Here is a 20320-nt window from a genome sequence, read left to right on the forward strand (position 1 = left end):
TCTCTGATTAGAAAGTCAACCAGTACTTGTTTTGATATTATTGCAGCTCCTTTCTAGGTGACAGTGGCAAAAGAACAGGCGAGCAGAATTGGTAACGATGTTTCAGCATAACACTGCCCAACAACCACTGGAGAAGAAAATAAAGAAATAATTGCACCTGGTTTTTAGAAAGTCTCTTTTGCAAAGCTGCCCTCAATCAGAAGTGAAGCCTTTTATGTGATGAGACAGCAGACGCCTCTCTTGTCAGTTACGGTTTGTCTTCTCTTCCTCTTTTCCATCCTAGTCTGTAGGTCTTTTCAATCTGTTGCCCCAAGCCAACATCCTGCACCACTGAGTACAAGGGATTTTTTTTTCATTTTCTCTTCTTTTTTCTTTTTTTCTGTTTTTTCTTTCTTTCTTTTTTAAATTTTTATTTATTTTTTATTTTTATTTATTTTTTATTTTTTATTTTTTTGCGCAGGGGAAGGGAAGGGAGTATATCGTCTACACAAAATTTGTCTTCTCTGCTCTTCACTTCATGTCCACATCAAAGTCCAGCACCAGCAGCTTGGTTTCTTCAGTTCCATTCCGACTCCCGACTGCACACACCAGCTTTGTGTTGGAGGCTCTGATCCGCCACACAACTCCCCCACTACCCCCACTCTCCAATGTGACTAGGTTTCGAATAAATTCACCCGTTTTCAAGTCCCATAGTTTTACAGTTCCATCATCTGAGCTGGTAATTACAAAGTTCTTATTGAACTGTAAACAGGTCACAGCACTCTGATGCTTGTTGGGACCTAGACAAAACCAAAGGAATTTGATTGCTGGTTAGAAATCAAGGCTATGGGTTAGTTACATTATAATTTGCAGACTTCTACATTAGAATATACAATAAATGCAACATTTAAAATGTTACATATTTAGAAACTTTGTTATGAGTATTTTAGGATCAGCATGGATTTAAGAAAATCTGGCAGCTATCTGTAACTATAACATTAACTTTCAAGAGTTCTGTCTTCCAGGAAGCCTGGTTAGCTACCAGGCACACATTTTATTTTCTGGCTGTGTGAATAAGAGCATTTGCTGGCAACGATGTAGGCACTGCAGCTTCATATGTTCTGCTGAGGGACAAATGAGCCTAACAGATTTATCACCACTTGGAACTGACCAAAGATGAAAGCTGAATGGATACTATTATCAATCTCTGAGGAAGAGGTAAAATCAAACAACAACAAGTTGCAAAGTTGCCCGCCACATGGCCTCAATGAAAAGACTCTAAGGGTTAGCACCAAAGGGGGAAAAAAAAGATCATCACGAAGAAGTTACTGTTGGTATATCTCGTCTGCTATTAACAATTCTCACATGTACCCTGTCTATTTCAATGGGAACTATTATTCTATTCCATTCCAGTTTAGCAGGTGGCTAAGTGGAAGTCAAAACAATTTTCTATCAAAGATGTTTAAATTCAAAATAAAATAATCACTCCACAACTAAAATGAGTATGTTGCTTCTGTGAGACAGCCAAGAACGTTCTCTCTTCTCACTGTTCTTTAAGATTAGGTTGAGTCAAGTAAACAGGTACAAAGTACTTCAACCATTTTATATTAAAACAACTTTAAACACTTTTTCAAGGGTGCCTAGTGGTGTGAGAGTGAACATTATCATAAACATATCTGGAGCAAGCATTTCTGCCTGAGCAGCAATCATCTTTTTAATGAACACAAATAAAGGTGGATAGCCAACACTTACCTTGCAATGTTTGTAAACACTGTCCTGTTTTGATATCCCAGATTTTAACTGTAGAATCTGCATTCCCAGAGACAAGAATATTGTCTTTGAGTTCCATTCCACTTGTTAACGACTGGTGCCCTGTTAATGTGTGAATGCAGTTCCCTGTCTCCACATCCCAAACTCGGATTGATGTATCAAGAGATCCACTCACCACATGGATGCCATCAAACTACAACAGACACAGCTTATTAGAGCAGCAGCAGTATGGATATGCTTCCTATCAATTATTGACCTTAATTCTAATAGGGGAGGAGGGGACAGTGTGGGCAACATGCAAGGCAAGAACAAAACAGGGCACTAGGACTAAGGGGCAACCATGGTGAAATGAATGTCATCAAGAAAGGATACACTGCAGGTTCTCAGGCACATCTATCAGAACGCTTGCATTTTATGCCCAGTAGCACCTAATGACATGGCTTACAATAAAGAGGGTGCTGATTAGTACATGAATCATGAAAAGGGCTAGAGGTAACTTGCTTGATGGTCACAAGAAAGTTTTATTAAAAACTGCATGTAAAATAAAAGTTTCATTTACAAGAACATAAAACTAAATAGGAAATATGCCAAAATATAATTGTATGTGGAATTAGAAGGGGTGGCATTTTGATAACAAAAGCAAGATATACAGCATTTCTTCTCCAGCTTCCTAGCTATACCAGGTTCTGAGCATATCACAAAACAAAACAAAAAAATGCAGCTAATTCCCTCTGCTTCAAATTCATCACCTTTCCTATTTTGACAAACATGTTTACCGTGTATCAATATTACATGGTAGGAACAGTATCCTATCAGTTAAGAAACAAATACCTTAAGAACAGAACAGCAATGTCAGTACTGGGATTATGTACTAATTTCCTGATCATTAATGGGTGGTAACTAGTAAATAAACTATTTAAGCAATAGAAGCTACTTTTAAATTGAGAATACTGCCTTTTAGGAACTAAAGCTATTAGTCAGTTATCTTGAAATTTAACAACTATTCATGGATGTCAGGTTCAAATGTTAAATAAACAAAAAATCAGGTGAGTCAAAGTTACTTCTTATGACTGCAAATCAGTGGCCCTGGGACAGTGGAATAGCTTTATACAGAAAGGCTCCACTTCTACTCTGAATGGGGATGTAATCACAATTACATGGTCCATCAACTTTTAACTATCAAGGCAAAGGGACAGCTTTTGGCCAAATTAATCATCTGCTAAGGAGTTTATTAAAATCCAGGTTACTCTCCTATGAGACTACTTATTAATTAATACAGCAAACTTAGGGCAGCAAAGTCTCAAGTTCCAAGACAAGCATGTGTATTTTAGAGGGAGAATGGAGCACAGAAATGTACTTCATGCTAATTTTGAAGTACATGTAAATGGCAGATTAATTGGATTCACCTTTTTTGGACAGTATTGGATCAGTAATTTGACAGTGATTATCCAAGGAAAATAATCTTATGACTCATCAGCAGAGCATCAAAGGGATGGGGAGATAAGATCTCTTACCTGTAATGAATAGACTCTATTGGTATGCCCCTGCAACGTGTGTAGACAGGTCTCAGTCTCTGGATCCCATACCTTCACCATAAAATCATACGCTCCACTAACAACCCTCCTGCCATCATACTGAACACAGCGGACTGCTGCTACATGACCCATCAAGACATGTAAACACTGGCCTGTCTCAATATCCCAAACCCTAAGGGTGGCATCTCGAGAACCGCTAACGACTCTGTAAAGGGATAAAAAGAAAAAAAAAATTTTTTTAAATTTTAATAACATCAGAAAACATGACAGATGAAGTCAATGTTTTTTAAACTCTTTTTTCTTTTCTTAAGCAGGAACACGTTTTCACAAGAAATCCTATGCAAAACCTTGATTCATAAACACGGTATTGAGTTATTCTGATTGGAATGGGACGTGGGAAAGCCCAGAATATATTCAAAACTAGGGCCAAGTCTACTTAGTAAAGAAGATGCTATGGACAGAATTTAAGGTGAAGACTGCAGTGGATAGGGCCTGGGGATGTAGCTCAATGGTATTTAGTACTTGCCTAGCATGTGCAAGGCCCTGGGTTCAATCCCAGCATTGGGTGGGGGAGGGGGAATTGCTAGTGAAGACGGCAATGAATTCACTTCAGGAGATTTTTTTTTTTTTTTTGACAAATGAAATAGAAAACACATTTGCTTGCAACTTCCCCTGTGAAAGCATTATTGACATTCCTCAAAAGACTAAGAATGGACCTACCACATGACCCAGCTAGACCACTTCTTGATATTTATCCAAAAGAACTAAAGTTATAATGATATGTGCATACAAATATTTACAGCAGAGCAATTCACAATAGCCAAGTTATGGAATAAACCTAAGTGTCCCTCAATAGATGACTGGTCAAAGAAAATTTGGTATACATACACAAAGGAATTTACTCAGCCATAAAGAATGGATTTATGTCATTTACCGGTAAGTGGATGGAACTGGAAAAGATATTGATAAGTCAAGGGTCAAAAGTTCTCTCACATGCTAAAGCTAGAGAGAAATAAGAAATCAAAAAGAAAAGAAAGGGGATCTCATGAAAATAGAAGAGAGAATGGTATAGTAGAGGAAGGGGATAGAGGGCAGATGGCAAAGAGGAGAAACTGAGAAATGAAATTGTCTAAACTATGTTATATGCGTGTATAAATATATCACAATGAATTCCAGTTTTATGTATAACTATAATGCACCAATTAAAAATAAATTTAAAAATACATTTACTTAATAATGAAGATATCAACAAAAACACGGATTTAACAGGATGTGTTCCAGGAGGAGAAAAGAGCCAAGGAGAAGGCAAGCAGTCCAGTTTAGCTGAAAGCATTGTGAAAACTACACTGAGGATTTTTTCCTTTAACAGTAGCAACTGTAGCCTCCCAGAGATGTAAGAAGTGCACAGTGATGCTACTATAATTATAGAAAGGCTCCCTGTCAGCTGTAGAAAAGATGAGATGGCCACGTCTGAAAACTATGGCTACTGTTCTGAGGACAGGAAATGAGAAAATAACCCACAGGCCTTAGATTTTTTCTTGATTTAGGGGATGTGATACAGTGAGGTGAAGGTGAGTGGATAATTAAAAAGGTGCAGAGTTTTAAACTGAAGCCTAAGTGACTGAATTTGTTCCATCTGCAAAAACATGAATACCCAGAGAGAAAACAATTTTTGTTTAAAGATGGTGAATCATCAAAGAATAAGAAAATGATTAGGGAGTAGAGTCTCTGAGGGAAGCCCAGGAATCAAATGAAGGAGGAATTTGAAAGACGAACCCCCAATTTTAAGCCAATATGTTATGGCTTTCTCAGTTTAGAAACAGCTACAGTCTAATAATCAAAGTCTAATTTAGGAGTTCATTATCACAATCTCAACAACGTCACACAGAAAGGAACCAAATTCACAAGTGACAGAGAAAAAAGTCCCGACCATGTTGGATTTTCCCTTTACCTTTTCTCATGGAGATGCATGCAGCGCACAGTGGAAGTATGCCCATACAGGGTGTGTATGCATTCCCCCGTCTCCGCATTCCACACTTTGAGAGTTCGATCTGTGGATCCACTAATGATGATATTGTCTCTCATCTGTGATGACCATACTCCACCTGTATGTCCCACTAACGTTCTCAGACACTGGAAAAACACTTAGGGTGGTTAATTTGTGGGGGAAAGGAAAGTAATTTAAATGCTATTATAATAGCTCATTAAAATCTTTAATAAGTTATTTATCAATTTGATAAAGCATCAGAAAAAAAAATTTTACTCATGACTACAATAAGACCTCACTAGTCTATACTGCTTTGTTTATTCAGTAGAATAACATACTTAAATATGCACACACAACTGAGAAACAAATATGTAGAAAGCAACCATTGATAAGAAACATATGATAAGAATCATACAATATAAAACATGTGATACAACAGAAAGCAAACATATGAGATGAAAGCAAAGCATGATAGCTTCAGCCTGGCCTTCTTGATGAAATAATACTAAAATTGCAACTTGGTTTCTTCCATGGGAATAGATTCAATGAAAGAAAGCCAACAGAGTTGGGTGTGGCTACATACCACAGTTTATCTGAATATGCCCCAAGCAGTAGTTAAGAGCTAGCCAAGCTACTTCAAGACAAGTAAAGACAGACATTAAAACCTTGTAATAAATCCAAAACTAATATTACCCCATGGAAATATGAAGCTGCTTTAAAAAACATCTGACTTGGAATATTTATAAGATTCTTGTCCAAGAAGCAATATGGTAAAGACATTTTGTAAAACATGGATTTTTTTTCACACTCTTCTGTTACTTGTTAGGTGGCCAGTTACTTAATTCATGAAAATATTCTCCTATAGATGATAACAATAAATATTCACTAGATAATACTTAAGGATATAATATTATATGAAGTTAAGATATTGCTTGGTCTTTTTTCTTCAAACCCATATTATATAAATATCCACTCTGCTTAACTTCCATATCATGAGAGCTTGAGATAACTCTAGATGAGCAAGATATACTTAAGTTCTAAATTATAGGCAACTTATCAACAAAACAGGTTACAAGGAAAAATAAATATCACTCAATCATGTTCTTGAAAGATATTTAAAATAAATTAAGTATAATTTGATGGGAAAGGTGGGAAAAACTGAGCTATGAAAAAGAAAACACATCTGAAAAATTTTAAAATACCAGTCAGAAAAACTTTGAGACTTTCATTATTATGGGGGAGCTAAGTTAGGATCAAAACAGGATCCTTGCTTTACTGGTTGATCCTAGTGGTGATATAAACACAATGGCAAATTTATGAGGTGTAGAAAGAAGTAAACTTACTTTGCCTGTGACTGCTGACCAAACTTTTAAAGTGTTGTCATCAGAACCACTAACTATTCGGTTACCACAAAACTGTAAGCATGTGATCACATGATCATCGTGTCCTTTCAGCACCTATCAAACAGATGTATAAATCAGAAATAAGCCATTATATTATGTTTTCAAAATACCAGTGAAAAAACAAATGAAGCCAAAAATGGGAACAACATCATCATCTAGTTCTAGAATTAAAATCTACAGGGCTAGGTTATGGTTCAGAGGTACAGCGCTCACCTAGCACATGCTAGGCACTGGGTTCAATCCTCAGCACCACATAGAAATAAATAAAATAAGGGTATTGTGCCCAACTACAACTAAAAAATATATATCTATATTAAAAAATCTACATATAATATGCAGCATTATCCTTCCTAAATAATGAATCAAGCATTAAATATTTTATTATTTCCATATTCTATTATTTGTGTAACTGAAACGTCTGCTATTAAAATACTGAGTCAAGACCTCATAAAGATGGTTTAAACACAAATACATTTTATGATCATCTATTTTACCTATTTAACCCCCCCCCAAAAATGCATCTTATTTTTGCAACTTTAATACACAAGAACAAAAGAAAGCACCTACTAACTAGAAAGAAAATAGTAATAGTCATCAGCTTTTTCAAATTAAAACAAAGAAACTTACCATGGTGTATATATGTTAATACAGAGTCTCCCCAAATTGTTTTTTATTATAAAAATATATCTAAGAATTTTAACATTTTTACCACTCTTACATACTTAAAACACAATGTAGAAATATACAGAATATCAGAATTATGCTTCAATTTATAAAAATATAACATAGAAAAGCCACCAAAAATCAAAATCTAGGTCCTTAAAAAAAAAGAAATCACATTTGGAGTGTAGTCTTAGGGGACTGGCAAATTCTGAGGGAGAATGTATATAACACAATAAAATTCAAAAGGATATTCAGAGATTTTCATTTACATAAGAGAGAAAGACAATCAATTCACCTGAACTCATCTTTTACGTAAATATCTCCAGTTATTTTAAAACACAATTTTCTTTCCACAGAAGATATGCATGAAGTTATACTGCTCATCAAGAAGTAAAACAATACATTAGGTATTACACCATAGAGTAATGATTTCTGTGGAAGAGTCCAGTTACCTTAGGAGATTTGAGTTCTCCTCGCCTCCAGTTTGTATCAATTCTGTGCTGTCTGATGTATGCACTTTTCCACGGACTGTGTATGAAACCTGGTTTTATTACTTTTCTTCTCTTGATATGCAATGGTTCATCAATCCCTAAAGTATCAAAAGAATTCCAAAAGAATAATTCTCTTCATCAACAATACAAATTTCATATTTTACAATATATCTCATTTTCTCTATGCTCAAAACAAAAAAATGCAGGACACTGTCCAGTTTCTGTTATAAAGTATGCAATAATAATGTAGACTTCACATTCTATATGGCATATTTTTGTATTCACTATTTCATTTCTTTCTCAGAATGATTCTAGGAAATGTTGATGAGGATGTATAAAAATTGGAATGTTTGTACCCTGCTTGTGTGAATATAAAACGGCTTAGCTGCTATGGGAAATAATTTGACAGTTGCTTAAAAAAATTAAATATACAAGTAACATATGATCTAGCAATTCTAATACTGAGTATAAACCCAAAATAATTAAAAGCAGAGACTCGAATAGATGTCTGTACAAAATAGTTAAAAGCTGGGAGCAATGCAAGTGTCCATTGACAGATAAATGGATAAACAATGTGGCATACACACATATGGAATATTATTTGATCTTAAAAAAGGAGATATTGCCACATGGGTGAACCTTGAAGACATTATGTTATATGAAATAAAGCAATTACAAAAGGACAGATATTGTGTGTTTTTACCAAAGGTATCTAAATTAATCAAATTTATAAAGACAAAGTGTTTGTTAGGTGCTAGGGGGAAGGAGGAATAGGAGTTAAGGTTCAATGGGTACCAAGTTTCAGCTAGATAAGATGAAGCAGCTATGGACAGTGATGGTGGCACAACAATGCCAGTGTACTTAACAGCACTAAATTGTACACCTAAAAATGGTTCAAATGATAAATTTTATTATGTATGTTATGCAATTTTTTTGAAGAGTTTAAAATATGATTCTTTGAGAGATGAGGCAGAGTTGATTAATCCTACATTATATATATGCATACATGAGAAGAATAATTTCATTGATTAATCCAAGATTCAGACAGGGGTCTGATAGAATCAGGATTAGAAATCAAGTGTGGAGCTTCACCTCAAGGCATTATTAACCCAGACCAACCATCAATGCTCTCCTTGACTATACAGTTAGGGAGTCCCCCCCATATGGCTACCAGTACCTCTACGATTCTTTCACAAAAATGTTGCTTCTCAGAGGCAAATGATATTTTCACATATTTTTTTTTGTCCAAATGATTCATTTTCTAGAAGGCTGCTGGGGAAAAATACTCCCTTTAATATGGATGATGCCTACTCTTCTACTAAAACAGATTTTCTGATTTTAAACAGGTTCTAAGAATATAAGCTCCAGGACAGGAAAAACAAACAAACAAAAAAATCAAAAAGGCAAGATGCTTCTATATCTTCAGCATTTAAGAATGTCTAGCTCACAGGAGGTATTCAATAAATATTTATGATGAAAAAAATAGAATACTCAATGCTGGGTATTCAATTGATAATATAATTTTTGGGTTGCCTTTAAATCATCCTCATCTTGACTCTTTCCCTTAAATGAAGATCCATTCTTTGATAGGCTACCAAAGTTCTCTTTACTCATTTATCCACCACTTTATTCTAGCTGCACATAAAACTTGTTTTTATTTTGTCTACTTGTTCTCAGAATTACTTTGCCTTTTCAAAGCATAAGCATATTCTCTGTGTAATTTTGAACCTTACCCTCTTCTCTGCATTTCTCTCTCCAGAGAAGGTTGTCTTCAGCCAAAATTCTCCAGTATCGACACGTCTGAGCTGCTTGTAGCAGGTCTTTGGGTTCCAGGAATGAAAGCACATAAAGTGCCAGCTATTGAACAGAAGAAAACATTGGATACTCATATATATATTTTTTTTAAATTATAGAACTAAAGGTTAATTATTCTCCACAGGATAAAACACTTAGATATAAGTGTAATTACATTATAATTTGTAAAATTATGATAGACAGTAACTCCAATTTTAACAAATATAAACTAGATTAGAAACAAAAACACCCTCTTGGCTTTTATGAATTTCACTGCACTAACTCTTTATCTCTTTATACAATAATGATTAAACCTCTGTCTCTGTTCTTGCCTTTGCTCTGTGAACCTCACCACAATAAGTTTAATTTTTATGTAATTATATATACTTGTGTTCTCTCCCCTCTACAATGCAAGTTCACTGAAGACAGAACCTGAGGCCTTCCTGATAGCCTGACTGGTAAGAAATGAGAGTTCTACATAATTTTTTATCATTTCAGATAGGCAGATATCACAATTAGTGATTCTTCATCACATCAAACTATTTATCACAATGATAAACTTCTAAAACATTTACACACTTGACTATAAATGACAAAATGAGACAATTATTAAGTCATTCCACAGACACATAAAAGTAATTGGGTTCTAATTACTTTACATTGCTTATGGGGATTTTCTCGATGGGTCACAGAGAGTTGTATATTTCAGCTAGCTCTTTGGAATACTATTAATTTAAAATATTTGTTTATAATACTTGCAAACCATCATTTTTTTTCCATTGTATGAAACCAAGTCAAGTAAAAAAAAAGGAAGGAAAAGAAGTGAAGTGATGGCCTTTGATCATGCTTATTCAAGTAGCCTCACACATCACATACAAATTTAAATTACAATATTAGAATGAAAATTTATCCAAAGTCTAGTTTTTATAAACTAAATGGCAAGGATTAAGTCAAACTACCATTTAAAGTGCCAAAGATTACATAGGAAGTGAAAGTATGATTTGAATTATTTTTCAAAGCTAAATGAGAATTACATGATTTAAATTAAGGTTTCCTAATGATTTTATATATATATGGAGTTCACTTCTAATCACATACTTTCTGAGCACATTCTGCATACAAAACACTCCACCTAGACAGTACGAAGCTTAATACTACTATTGATGAATAAAAGTGAAACACTTTTCTTGAATTAATTGATTCTATCAGAAGATCATTCTTACCTACACATACCGAGTTCATTTAAAATAAAAGGTCATGATTATATTCAATAACCTATATATACATGTGTATATAAACATATGTGTACATACATCTCTCAACATTTTATTTGATTAACGGGTACTCTACAAGCTACTTAATTTTAAAATTACTCATCAATCAAAGCCTAGGCAAGTTTGTTTAGTTTCATTGTTAACAGTAATGTGAGTTACCATATTATTAATCTATGTGAAATTGTAATTCAATATAGATATTGTCCAGCACAAAGATACTTGTCAAAAGAGATGCTGATTAATGTTCAAGATATTATAATGGTTCACATGAAAAAGTCTATTCTTTTTCTTGAGTTATCAGACTGAAGTAGAGACCAAGTAATTTACAGAAACATTCAACTCATCTTAAAGGCTAGGGACAAGGAAGCAAGAAATTGAGAATAGTTGAGAATTCAAAAGTACCTCTTCAAACCAAAAGGAAAAATTTCCTTCTTTTCATCCAAGTCCAGTGTTTGGATGCATTAGAAAAATGCAAAGCAACACTCAGGTGCTAAGGAAAGCTGAAGTGCTAGTGTAATAGGTAACTGACAAGCTGTCTTTTAAAGGAGCAGAGGCTCCAATTTAACCTTGAACTTGCAATTATTAAATGTTTGTCAATTTACATACAGCTAGTTCAATTGAAACATATAGCTAATAGAGAAACTATTCAAGGCAAAACAGAAAACTATGAATAAAAAAGCCAGGAAAAACATAAATCAGCAAAGAAGGTTTAAACCAGGGGAAAGTAGATCATGCATATACTAGCAACAGTGTCTTACATGGGTTTTGAGTTAAACTGTCAAGTAAAGAGGGAACAGCTATAAGTTATATGATCCTAACTGTGTATTATGGAGAAGTGTACCAATTCCTCAAAGGAATCAAGGTTCTGTCATACGGGGCTCTGAAATGGGTCTGAATGTTTGTGTCCCCTCAAATTCACGTTGAAATTCTAATTCCCAATGTAATGTTTTTAGGAAGTGGGGCTTTTTGTAGGTCATCAGAATGAAACCCTTAGGAATGGAATGAGTACCCTAGAAAATGAACCCAGAGAACCCTCTTACCCTCTTTCAGCCACACCTTATGAGGATACAATGAGAAGACAGAAGTCTACAACCTGGAAGAGGGCCCTCGCCAAAACCCAACCATGCAGGTGCCCTGATATTGGACTTCTTAGCTTTCAGTACTGTGAGAAATAAATTTCTGCTTATAAGATGACCAGTCTGTGATACTTTTTACAGTAGCTTGAACTAAGACAGGATCCTTATTAGGGGACACAGACCACAATTTTATACTTTAGAGGTGGCTAATACTTTCCCAGGCTTGCTATATTTCAGTGTACTGTCAAGGAAAAAAATTTAAATGAACAAAGAGAATGTTGGCTAATCCTACATCAAGAATATCAGGTTTTGTTCTAGATTATCTATTATACCACTATGATTCTCTTGGTATTTACTCACAAAATAAGGAGAGTGCTATTTAACACAAGCTTCTCTTATGACACTAGTGCCATTTTTGTCAAGGTTTTTCATATTAGTAAGTAAATGTTGGTAAATAGCTTTGAGATCTTCCCAAATAATTTTAAGAAAAACACTATAATTCCATCTCCTGTCACAGAGGTAATAATGTTTTAAATAATGATAATACTGAGTCTCTGGGCAAGATAAAGCTAATTAATTTAAGGGAAGATCTATGCCATTATTTCTTCATGTATAAAATAAAGCATTTTTCAAATTAGGAAGCATTCTGTAGTTGAAAACAAAAGGAAAAACACAGATAATATGCTAAGCTAGGGATCTCTCTTATTCTCCTCTCTAGCTTCACTTCTTTATCTTCAAGCAACTTTTAAAAGAACATTTAAGCCAACAGAATCTTTACTGGATTTACCCTTGATATTGATAATTTGTGCTAAGTTCTTGGACTCTTTAAAAATACTTTCAAAATTCTACTGAGTGTAAATCACATTTTTGTGTATTAAGAAGTTACTATAGAAATGAAAATAAAGCAAAGCAAAACATACAAACAAACAAACAATGAAAAAAAAAACCCTCTCCATTCTCAGAGATAAGGGAATAAACTAGACTCTGAAAACTGCATTTTAACAAAAATGCTACCCTCCAAAGTAAGGAGGATATCAAAAGAAACCATAAAAAATATATCAGAGGTGAATACATTTACTTTCAGTCAAATACTTATGAAAGTGTTTCCTTTTATTAATGCCCTCCTGGAAGCAAAGAGAGCTTATGTCACTTTTATAAGCCAAATCTATTGAGAAGATTCAGTTTTAGAAAGAACTACCAAGAATAAAAATTTTTTTCTGGATCAATGTCATTTTAAAAAACACTCCAAAGAAAAAACATTTCAAGAAATTGATATTGTATCAATTTTGCTTCTCCCTGAAGTTATGCTTAAATATAACACTATTTTATTCATAACCAATGTAAAATTATAATTGGCACTATTTAATATTGTTAGGGTATTTAGAATGATTATCTGAAAAAAATTCAACTCCTTTTCTGTTTAAACTTGAAGCTTTAGGATAATTTTATATTGTCTTCTGGGTGGACATATAATTAGTGGCATGATAATTGGTACAAATATAAATCATGGGGACATCAATTATTTAATGTTATATTATTTGTCTGCTAACAAAAATGAAATTATGAAATCTATAACATCAATAACAACACTATATCTACTATACCTTGTTCAGTCAAGAGTGCCCATATGACCATAATCAATCCATGACAAAAGAATAATATCAGTTTACACAAAAACCAAAAAAGATGCCAGGTGCAGTGGTACATGCTTGTAATCCCAGCAACTCAGGAGGCTGAAGCAGGAGGATCCCAAGTTCAGAGCCAGCCTCAGCAACTTAGCAAGGTCATAAGCAATTCAGTGAGACCCTGTCTCTAAATAAAATATAAAAAAGGGCTGGGGATGTGGTTCAGTGGTTAAGCGCCTCTGTGTTCAATCCCTGGTACAAAAGAAAAGAAAGAAAGAAATGGGCACAAATAATTCCAAAAAGTGCTATTAAGAATGCAACTGGGGGGCTGGCTGGTGGCTCAGTGGTAGAGCGCTTGCTTAGCATGTGTGAGGCACTGGGTTGGATTCTCAGCACCACATATAAACAAATAAAATAAAGGTCCATCAACAACTAATAAAAATATTTTAAGGGGCTGGGGATGTGGCTCAAGCGGTAGCGCGCTCGCCTGGCATGCGTGCGGCCAGGGTTCGATCCTCAGCACCACATACCAATAAAGATGTTGTGTCCGCCGAGAACTAAAAAATAAATATTAAAAACTCTCTCTCTCTCTCTCTCTCTCTCTCTCTCTCTCTCTCTCTCTCTCTCTCTCCCTCTCTCACTCTCTCTTTTAAAAAAAAATATTTTAAAAAATGTAATTGGTATGAGTGTATGTTTGTGTATGTGTGTGTGTGTGTGTGTGTGTGTGTGTGTGTGTATAATGGAGTCAAAGAGGAGAATGAGTAGTAGAAAAAGATATACATGTAGAATTCTATACATTTAAAAATAATTATATAATCTAAGTACCAGAGAGCCACAATTCAATAGCATCAAAAAAACTACTGGTCTTAAAGGGACTTAGGATACATAAATGACAAAATAAGGGAAAAAAAATTGTTTTGATAAAATCAGAACTTTTTAAAAATCCACACTATAAATAATGAACATACCAAGAAAACTGAACGTTGGGCTTCAGATAACATAGGGAAAAATCTTGGTAAAGAAACAATAAAATGAATGAAACTCAATGATTAGTCTCATATATCTGACTTAATCAAGTTGTAGAAAGAAGTAACTTAGTTCATAAGCATATTTTAATTTGATAATTACATTATTAAGTCATGGCAGTTTACCAACTTAAAGCCCTCTTGACCACAAATTGAGAGTGTTAAACTGAAAATGCTGAATACCACAATTAGTATTACAATGTTTAAAGGTTGTAGCAGTTGAGTTACATATTCAAAAAACACCCACTGAACACTGTGACTGATCATCCTTACCTCTTTAGGGAGCAAAGAAATAAAGTCTCTTTGAAACTGGGGTTCTATCACTTGCATCATATGTTTCACTTGCGTTGGTTCACAACTATCAATGAGTTCATCTAAAGCAAGCAATTTCTCTGGTCCACTCCAGCTCTATGAAAGAGGAATTAGAATTTTTTATTATTTTAACAGATGTTCCAAGTTAGAAACTCATAAAGGAAAACACACAACCACACTTGAACAAAGTAAGCAAGCACTCTGTATGTTACAAAGTGGCTGCTTATATCACATTTTCTCCAGAATCCACTGAAGTGATATGATTTAGTCTGAAGTTTACTGTTTTTTATATTATCAAAGCTTTAAAAGTTATGAGAAAATATTTTTGTATTACATTATGATGATAGTTATTTGTTCATCTACAACTATGATACCATTGAGATACCAAAATTTTATTCCAGAAACATCAATTTGGGTAACTGAGTACATAAAGAATTTTGACTAATTTTTCTTTCTCTATATTCTTTCCAGTAGGCACCATTAAATTTGATGGTCTCCATAAGACACTCACCTAAGAGGAGACTGACAGCATCATTTAGAGAAGAACTAATAACTGGATATTCTGCATATCTGAGAAGTACTTCTCACAAATAAAGGGGATTTGATTTGTCTTATGAAAATAATTTCAGACAAAAACAGCAAATAATAGAAAATAATAGCTAACAGTATTATTCAAAATATAAGCAAAGGCCAAATGATAATAAGAAACAAAATGTTATTACCATAGAAAAACAAAAACATTATTATACTTAAAAAAGGACATTAAGGATTTTTTTTAAATTACCCCCCCCACCCCAGTGAGGAGCACCTGCATAGAAAAGCCAAGATTCTTATAGAAAAACTTAAAACCCATGCAAATAATTTAAAATGTTAAAATTTAACAATAATCATGCAAAATATTTAAATAACTAAGGATACTTAAGTGAAAAAACACCCTTGGGTGAGCCTTTGCTTCTGTAAATCTATGCCTACTTGAGTACCTTTGTGAATTATAATGTCCATTTCAGAAGCAGAATGAATAGAGAATAATAAGTGAGGTTTGGAGCTAGAAAGATCTGCATTTTGATACTCCATTTCTTGGATTTTGTTATATTTGAAATACTGAGATATATTAAGCATCCAAAAAGCCTTACTCAGAATATTTCCTAAAGCATTTTTAAAGTATTTACACTTTTAGAATTTATAATGAACCTGTCTTCTTTCCTAGCATTAAGTACAGATTATGGTAATACTATGAAATATTTCAATAGTATTTAGCTATTTCTATAATATACTCCATTTCACCACCTAATATAAGGAACCACAGGCTCCAATAAATTGTGGGGGTTTTTTCCTTTTACTTCAACATATATGTTCGGAACATTCATCAAATATGTACCTTATATACTTTTTGGTCAGAGTGAGGATTTACACATAAAAATGAAAAACACTATATACATGTGTTCACACACATGGTCAATTACAACCATCTAAGAATTTTGTTGGTTTCCCTCATATAACTTTAAACACTGACCCAAAACTTGCCTATCTGACAATCTGATCAATCTCTACTCATCTCTGACCACTCAGCACCCACAGTGTAGACTCACTGACTTACTGATGTACATCTCTTGCAGGATTTTCGGTGGCTTTTTATAATGTGTTTTCCCTCAAATCTACATCATAGGGGTTTGTGGACACTGCTACCATAAGGACATGCCCATTTCGGGTGATGGAAAAGTCTGCTGACTTAATTAAAATGTGGCTTTAAAGAAAGGCATTTGATAGAATAATTTTAGAATAAAAATCTTCACCTATATGAATGCCTGCTTTAAAAATATTTTTGGATCTGTTCATGATTAAATTTTGATTTAAGGGGCTGGGGCTGTATGTAGCTCAGCGGTAGAACACTCGCCTAGCATATGCGAGGCCCTGGGTTTGATCCTCAGCACCACATAAAGATAAATAAAATAAAGGTATTGTTTCCAACTACAACTAAAAAATAAATATCTAAAAAAAATTTTGATTTAACAACCAAGACATTCCATGGAAATTTCTATAGTAAAAAGACAGTGAAAAATCTTTCAATGTATTTACTACTTTAAATGTTAAACAGGTATGCATTTGATTAATAAATACTATATCTAATTTAAGGTAATAAGCCATACATGTTCAATGTTTTTTTTCCAGTTAATGAATTATTGATTTTTTTAAGAGAATAGAAAAATAATAATATCAATACAAAGTATATGATGCTAATAGAAGAGAAATATCTTTTATCAAATCTTTTAATAGACAGGTGTAGAATAGAATAATAAACCAGAATAGAAGATAAATAATTCAGTTCTTAAGTAAATGTTTGAAATTGTGTCAGAAATTTCTATATATTTAAGAGAAAGTTCATGAAAAAATTTATGCCTGGATAGCAAAATGTCTCTAAGAGTAAACAGTATTTTGGATAATATTTTGATTTGAAAGAATATTTGACTTAACAAGAGTCAAATGAAATTTAAATTATGTCTCAATTCAAATTACATACACATTCAGTAAATGTTACCTTGAGCTAATTTATTGAAAAGTATATCACTAACAAGGATTAGGAACATAAACTATAACTATAGTAAATGAAATTTAGTCCTCCATCTTTCCTTCTAAATCTCCACTTCCATAGTCTTGCTAGGTTCAGTAAAACACAATTCTGTTCTACAACTTGCTCAGGCCAAAAACTAGAGTCATCCCTGATTCCTCTTTCTCTCTCACCAACAGATGGCTCTGACCCAAATAAATTCTGTGGCCTCAAACATCAAAACACACCCAGAAACTGACCGTTATTACATGGTCTAAGCCATAAGTATCCCTCACCTGAACTGTTGGCATAACCCCCTGGCTGCACTCCCAGCGTCCTACCTCTGCCCTGCTCCTTCTATTCTCCACTCAGTACTCAGTAATCCTCTGCTTCAAACCTTCTACTGGCTTTCCACTTCAGTTAAATAAAAAGTCTTTGCTTGGCCCACAAGGTTCTAATTTCCTACTCCTTTTCCTCTTATTTACTTTTTTTGCCACACACATTCTTTCTAGGCCTCAAACACTCCAGGCATGCTCTGCCTGGGAGCCTTTCACTTGCTGTTCCCAATCACATTCTACTTTAGATACCTATAAGGTGGCCTGCCTGTCTTCTTCCCATCCTCCTTCAAGAGAAACAAATTTTAATTTGTGGGCAAAACTGCAAATATAAATTTGAAAATTTCCCCATGGAAATATCATTTTATTTTAGGAACTGGAGCACACAGGTAGTACAGAAGAGTAGTAGGGGCAGGGAAATGTAACCAGGAGCCCAAACTTTACCAGTAAACTCACTGTGCAAGTGGATGAAGTTTCAGAAACTCCACCTACATTATAAGGGTTTAGTCTGGACCAGTGGTCCCCCAAAGCTGACCAATGAGTACAGGAATCACATAGTCCCACAATCTACCACCTGAGAGTCTGCTTCAGTGGTCAAGATGCAGCTGAGGATATTTATTTTTCTAAAAAAAGCAACTCATCCAGTGTTGGTATAGGTGATCCTTAGTGCTCCATGCAAGTCAGGTCCAGGCCTGAATTGCATGTGGGAAATAACTGACTTCTATAGTACTTCCACCATTCCACTGTGGGCCAGTTCTAATTTTCAAGTTCTACTTGACATCAAAATCTGACCCAGAGAACACAACACAGGTTTTATTTTTTGAAGAAACCAAGAATCAGCCTCTTTCTACTTTTAATGTAAAAGTCTTTCAAATATTCAAGACATATGAAATTCTCCTTTAGTCTTCTCTGGTCAAATACATGATTTTCTTCAACTCACCCACATAAGGTTTAACAAGGTTTCTCATATTATAACTAATAAAATTTCAAAGAAATAATGAACTTAGCCTCTTTGGGCACTATCCTGTAGGTTTTAATCTTTTGTTGATTAGCAAACAAGATTTGTATAAAATATATCAGAAGATATGTACAGCTTCTATGTTAGCATGAAACTTGATTAAATCCTTCAATTTCTAAATCTAAATGGGGTTGACTCCCATTTAGATATCAAAACAGAAGTACTTTATATTTTATCATTTTTATTACTTTGAGTGTAACATCTTTTCAAAAGACATTTATAGCTTCAATGCAAATATGCTTTGATTAAAATACTTTGAAACTAATGACATTTATACAATGTTAGAGTTCCTCCACATATTTCTTTGATCCTCATGGTAGGATGTGAAACTACTATTTTTGACAGCCCCTTTTATGACCAAGAAAACTGGGGCCCACAAAGGCTGTATCTTGACCAGTGGAGAAAGCTAAACTTAATGGTCTCCACTGTAATTCCAAGGACAGCTTTAAACACACCTACATGTTTTCTTCCTTTTGATAAATTCATAGTGTTATATTTGTTTTATGGAGTAAAAATATAAAGGGAAGAGTGGTTATATAACAATAATAAAATTACCCAGTTATTAAGAGGCAAAACCAAAATTGGAACTAAGAGCTTTTCCATCTAGGTCATATATGCTTATTCTTTCAGGATGCCTGGGAACATAAATTTTACAAAAAAAAAAAGAATGTTCATGCCAATGCCATTAGTCTTTACCTAGTCTAAACACTTCAAGTGAGAAACCATATATTAACACTCAAAGAACATAAACAAACCAAAAAAGACCAACTATCTCCCTCAAAATTAACAATCTGAAGCTTCAATTTGGCTGCAAAATAAAAGTAGAAAGTAAATCCATGACTACTGAAAATTCAAACAGTAAAACTTTTGGTTTTTCTTTAATTTTTGTCTTTAATTTGCACTTCTATTTTGTAGTAGCACTGTGTGTTTTAATTTCCTCTTATCTATGATGGTGTATCATTTGTTCTCATTTGATATACAAATTGAGTACACAATACTTTTGTTAGAATAGATGGAGCTGGACCCAAACAATGCTGTATCACTGCCTTAGGAGCAATAGGAGGACAGTAAGAGTACAAGATCTCCCATTTTGTTTGTTATGAGACAGAAAAATCATCATTAAATGCCGCCACAGCATATCTGTAGAAATCGTGCCAGTTTAATTATCCCTCAACTGTACCACATAGGTCAATTCATGACTCCCCCACTTTACTATGAAATTATATCTGCCTATAAGTTAAGCACTAAAGCATTGTAAGCCTTTAGGTAAATGATTCATTTCTAGTTACTTTGGCATCAGCCCTAAAAAAGGGGGGCAATCTATGACAATGAAGTTCTGGTTGTGTCACAAGACACACATGGTACTGAGAAGATTAAGGTCCTGATCTACCTGTCAAATTGTTCTTTATTGCTATAGATTTGATTGCTAAATAATATTTATCTAAAAAAATTATGGTTCTTTATCTTTGAGGATAATTCCATGTTATT

At 34.1% G+C, this 20320-nt stretch overlaps 1 protein-coding gene across 5 annotated transcripts in view; it reads right to left on the reverse strand.

Moving 5' to 3' along the window:
• Positions 1–407: 407 nt before the first annotated feature.
• The window catches only part of Fbxw7 (F-box and WD repeat domain containing 7), a 188207-nt gene continuing 168294 nt past the window's right edge, over positions 408–20320 (reverse strand). For 4 of the 5 annotated variants that reach the window (XM_077803336.1, XM_077803339.1, XM_077803338.1 and 1 more), the window contains 8 exons: positions 14896–15030; positions 9562–9685; positions 7790–7926; positions 6615–6728; positions 5236–5417; positions 3264–3489; positions 1732–1942; positions 408–779 (listed from right to left, as the gene is read on the reverse strand). In XM_077803336.1, the coding sequence (XP_077659462.1) occupies positions 511–779; positions 1732–1942; positions 3264–3489; positions 5236–5417; positions 6615–6728; positions 7790–7926; positions 9562–9685; positions 14896–15030 (1398 nt within the window). In that variant the 3' untranslated portion in view covers positions 408–510. The remainder of the gene's footprint in view (positions 780–1731; positions 1943–3263; positions 3490–5235; positions 5418–6614; positions 6729–7789; positions 7927–9561; positions 9686–14895; positions 15031–20320) is intronic. The other variant, XM_026384685.2, reaches the window with a different exon arrangement.

The sequence above is a fragment of the Urocitellus parryii genome, chromosome 10 (genome assembly GCF_045843805.1).
Source record: "Urocitellus parryii isolate mUroPar1 chromosome 10, mUroPar1.hap1, whole genome shotgun sequence".
Lineage (NCBI taxonomy): Eukaryota > Metazoa > Chordata > Mammalia > Rodentia > Sciuridae > Urocitellus > Urocitellus parryii.